The following is a 5,189-nucleotide window of genomic DNA, read 5'->3' as shown; positions in this document are numbered from 1 at the left end:
ATTCTCCTCTTGGGATCTTGGGCACGCACGCACACGCGCCCAGCATGAGTTTCAAGCCACCGGGTCCGGGACGTGAACCACGGTCGACTACGTGGGAATCCAGCAACATAGCCATTACGCTAACTGCTGGTTCCCCATATGGCAGCTTTTGTTTTTGGTTTTGTGCCTTATTTTCCCATGCTAGATGGTGAGTTCCTTGAGGGTGATCACCATTTGCTCTTCCTGCTCACTTGCAGAAATCCCAAGCACTGTGCCCATTTTATGGTAGGGCCTAGTAGACTTCTGAAAATGTGTGTCCCATCATCTCTGTGCTCTGGAGCAGGCTGAGAAGTAGACATCCAGAAACGAGAGAGAGGACAAGGAATTGTAGGAAGGGCCCTGCCTGGGTCTGACTAGGGATAGTAGAGGAGCTCTGCAGCCTTCCCTTGTCAGGGAATGAGGAGGGACCCAGGCCATGTAGTTTGAGACCTAGATTTGGGGTGGAGTCAGGATTGTCCAGCCCTGACAGCTCTTGTCTCTTCCCCTACGGTTTTCAGGCACCAGATGGGCACCCCCTGCGCATATGACAGAGGTAGCAGCACCCCCAGCTGTGGTGCTCCACCGTATTCTCCGGGAGCGGGCCCTCTGGGATGAGGACCTGCTTTGGGCCCAGGTGCTAGAGGCCCTGATGCCAGGTGTAGAGCTGTACCACTACGTCACTGACAGCATGGCACCCCATCCCTGCCGTGATTTTGTGGTGCTCCGGTGAGGGTTTCTGGGTGTCACCCTCCTGTGCTTGGGGGACCAAAGAGGTGGGGTGAGAGGCAGTGCCAGGAATCTGAACATGTACGTCCCTTCTCCACAGAATGTGGCGCTCTGATCTGCCTCGTGGGGGGTGCCTGCTTGTCTCCCAGTCCCTAGACCCTGAACAACCAGTGCCAGAGTCTGGAGTACGGGCCCTCATGCTCACCTCCCAGTACCTCATGGAACCCTGCGGCCTGGGTCGCTCTCGTCTTACTCACATCTGCCGTGCTGACCTCAGGTACCAGCCTAGCATGGCCTGCTCCTGCCTCTTGACCCAAATCTCCTCCCTTCCCTCAGTCCCTACTTTTCTGTCCCATGCCATTGATCCCTGAAGTTGGGGGAAAGTTTTTCCTTTTTTCCTCTTAGTGAGAGCTCCAGGAAAAAGCCTATTGCTAATGTCTGACTTCTTCTACCTTCCCAGGGGTCGTTCTTCTGACTGGTACAACAAAGTCTTTGGGCACCTGTGTGCTATGGAAGTGGCCAAGATTCGGGACTCCTTCCCCACCTTGCAGGCAGTTGGCCCTGAGACAAAGCTGTGAACCTCAAGTTGGTGCCAGGGTGACACCACCCAGGCCCCCTGGCACCATGGGAGTGAGAGAAAACAAGCAGAGCAGCCCCTGGATGCTGCTGCCAGGGGCAGAGCCAGGCCCCAGTGGCTCCAGTGGCCTGTCCCTCCACCTATCTACACTGTATTTCCAGCCCAGCACTGTATTCTACTCCCCCAAGAAAGGAAGGTGATGTTGGTAGCAAAAAGACTGCTGCTGTCCTTCACCTGTCCAGGAAGCCACCACTGTCTGAAGGGTCAACAGCTCCCCTGTCATCAGTAGGAAGCAGGCTGTGGTTCCAGCTCTCCACCAGTCTGGCAGGCCACGCCATCATCCTGTTTGTTGCTAAGATCCTTTTTTTTTTTTTTTTTTTTTTTGAGAGATTTTTTACTGTAGGGCGGGTGCGTCCGCGCGTGCGCTCGCCAGACAGACAGAGAGAGACATAGAGACAGAAAGCGAGAAATCACCCCCCGGGGGGATGGTCACGCCGCAATCCCTTCTCCTCCATTCTCCTCTCGGGATCTTGGGCACGCACGCACACGCGCCCGGCGTGAGTTTTAAACCACCGGGTCCGGGACACGAACCGCGGTCGACTATGTGGGAATCCAGCGACATAGCCATTACGCTAACTGCTGGTTCCCAGGTCCTTTTGAGGTTGGATGGGAGGTTTTGTTCCTGCCTTTGGGCCCAACATTGGCCCTGAACTGGCTATTCCAGAGAGATTTTATTGGAATGGATGAACACAGGGGTAGAGCTAAGGGCACTCTCACCACCATGAGCTGTTTTATTTGTATAAACATTCGCTGATTTTTATAAGCCTGATTTAGAGTGGGCACCCTAGTAGGTGACATGATGATTTGGAACAGCTTGGGATGAGAGGGTTGGAACCTTCCTTTCTCAAGTCTCAAGACCAATAATCAAGTGTCCCCTGGCTTGGGCTCCATACTTTATCTTCCATTCCCTGGGGTCCCGGGGATTTTGGCCATGTGCTGCCATGTCTAAAGAGTAAATGGACTCACTGCCACCACATAGGCCAGGCAAAAGCAGAGAGTGTCAAGGAGACAAGTGTCTGTGTTCTTTTGATTATGGTCATGAGCCCTTTTGCCTTTGGTAGTGAGCTAACATAACAGCCCCTTCCTTGAGCAGATCTGGACCCTGTGCCACCCATATGGAAGGGCCCATATTAGCCAGCTGGGGCTTGATCCAAACCTGATCCATCCCTCCTGTCAGCTGTCTTTGTTCATATCGAAAGCCACATGCTATTCAATGTCCAACTGGTGCTTTATTTTTCTTTCTATTGAATAAAGTAGAGTGGAATGGGCCTCAGCCACCTTTGTAATTTTTTAAGGTTTAGTATTTTTTCCATGAGCAAGAGACAGAGATAGAGACAGCACTTTAATAAGGTCTTGATGCTGTGATCCACCCCTAGCCTCATCTAGCCCTGGATCATAGGTACATGTATGCCCAGCATATTCAGAGAGATCTCTGTATGCAAACCTGGAACCTTCCCACATGGGTCAGCCTCACAGAGCATCGCATTTTATAGCTATGCCACCATCTGACTCCCACTATTTTAATTTTGAAGCCTATCTTGTTTGGACCTATAAATATTGTACAGTCAAAATATGATTGTGTTTGTATGTGTATATTGGTATACACACACATAATATGTCTCTCATAAGTGTGTTATAATCTCTTGCTAGGAACAGGGGTCTGGAAAGCCTCGGGGCAGGATATTTCAGATCAGATGACAAAGATGGAAAGCAGGGTACAGAAAGACCCCTCAGCAGGACAATAAAGCATTACTAGAGATGAACCCTGGCTGTGTGGCTGTCTTTTTTGTTGAGATAATGGGCTATGGACTGGGGACAGGTGTTGCAACTCAGACTCACTGTTAGAGGTCAGAGGCTATGAACATTCACCTCACCCTTTCCTGAGTCCCAGTTTACTGGCATTAAAACTTAGGGTGAGGTCACAGGAGAAATGGGGTTGAGAGGAGGCAGATTTCAGAGAATCCTAGCTTAAGCAGGAGCTGCAAACCCTAACCCAAGACTTGGCCAGAGTCCTGGACCTGAGTGACCCATAAATATGAATTCAAGTTTCCTTAACAGCAGCCCTAAAGCAAGAAGACCCTGGTTAACACTCCTTCCTTATCTATTCTACATAGTTCACATGCAGGATGAAGAGTGGAGATACAGCTCTGGGAAGTTTGGGGACCCTTTTCCACCCATAAGCCAACCCAGGAAGGGACTAAGTGCCTTCTGGCATGGCTCCAATGAGCAGCAAACCCAGGAGGCTAGAGAAGTGACTTCCCCAAAATAAAAGGCCTTTCTTTGCCAGGTTGTTGTGGCCATAGAATTTGCAGGATTCAAGAAGCAGCTAAAGAGAAAGTTCAGGCTTGGGAATGAAATTTGCATTTACATTTGCATCCCTTAAGTGCTATCAGTAGCCTAGACAAGCAAGCCACACTCTCTGCACTGCAGCCTCCTCACAGGTCAGACAAAGACTCTGCCCACTGTGCTCCATCCTCATGCAAGGAGATGGCAGAATGCAGTAGACCGTGGCAGTGAGATGTGCATGTGCACTGAATGGGAGAGGGAGGTAAATGCCATTGCTGCCATAGCATTTGCCCAAGGGGCTACACCACTAGAAGGGCACCATGATGATGAAGCCAGCAGCCAGCTGGCTACCAGTGTAAGTGAAGCAGGGACAGTGTTTGGGCACATCTTCTGAAACATGCAGGTGAATAGCAAATTAGTGACCATGACTGGGCTGCCCAAAGCTGACACTGTGGCAAGAGATGAGCTCAGGAAGGGAAGTTGGAAGGACAGAAGAACAGAAAGAGAAAGGATGCTCATTCTAGTAAACTCTCCTACTGGCCACCCAGACTTGGTTTTTTGTTTATTTATAAGTCAGAAGGCACATGCACTCACACGTGAGAGAGAGATGACAAAAGAAGGAGAAACCACTCCACACTGGGGCATGGCTATGCCTCAATCCATTCTCCATTTCCTCCATTCTGCTGAGATTTGGGGCATGCATGCACATTCTCCTGGCTTGTTTTCAAGCCATTGAGGTCAGGATTCAAACCATGTGGGATTCAGCTCCCTTAACTACCAGTCCAGGGGACCTGTCCAGTCCTCCTGGCCTTGGGCATGCTTGTACTGACTAGCATAGTGCTGGTTGCAAACCTCAATAAAGAATTTATGAGGAAGTTGGTACCTGGAGAAAAAGAGAGAGGACTGCAACTGAATTCCCATTGCCACTACCCAGGGCCTTCTGGCTCCATAATGGCCCAGTACTCAAAGGGAGCAACCTTGGACCTATGCATGCATGCACATGTGTGCATGTGCACATCTGCAGGCTCACATGCCCAGCCTGTCATTTCTCTAACCTCTCAAGAATGCACCACATTGGAACACATAAAGTATTGTTCTGGGAGTCAGGGTTGAGCTGGATTCTATGACCAAGAAAGTCATTTCACTTCTCTGAGCCTGTTTCTTCATATGGAAAGAAGGGGTTTGGCCTGGATTAGTTCTCATGGTTGACTCTGTGTATCTTAAACATTTATGAAATTTTCAAATAAAGTAACAATTGCTTAATTAATGTTTTTGTTTGTTTTACTAGTGGGGTTCTTTCAAACATGGGGTCCACTGGAAAAGGATATCATTCAAAGGAGCCTTTGGGGATTCATTACATGAAACGACCAGAATTCATTATTGAGACGTTGAAGGCATTAGAAGTAAAAGCCTGTTTTTCTTTACACTTTTAAGAAATAATAATAATAATAATAAGTAAAAATTCATCTCATAGATACCACCTCCCAGAAACTGGGAAGCCTGGGTTAGGACCCATCACATC

The 5,189-nt window shown here is 49.2% G+C and overlaps 1 protein-coding gene across 1 annotated transcript in view; it reads left to right on the top strand.

Annotated features, from left to right (window-relative positions):
- Positions 1-1,600, top strand: part of STARD8 (StAR related lipid transfer domain containing 8) — a 10,324-nt gene extending 8,724 nt beyond the window's left edge. The window contains 4 exon segments of the mRNA XM_014591358.2: positions 537-561; positions 564-744; positions 845-1,021; positions 1,205-1,600. Coding sequence (XP_014446844.1) covers positions 537-561; positions 564-744; positions 845-1,021; positions 1,205-1,322 — 501 coding nt within the window. The 3' untranslated portion in view covers positions 1,323-1,600.
- Positions 1,601-5,189: the final 3,589 nt, after the last annotated feature.

Source organism: Tupaia chinensis, unplaced genomic scaffold (assembly GCF_000334495.1).
Source record: "Tupaia chinensis unplaced genomic scaffold, TupChi_1.0 Scaffold000566_1, whole genome shotgun sequence".
NCBI lineage: Eukaryota > Metazoa > Chordata > Mammalia > Scandentia > Tupaiidae > Tupaia > Tupaia belangeri.
The sequence above is the reverse complement of the archived record's forward strand: the minus strand, read 5'-3'. Positions and strand labels throughout refer to the sequence as shown.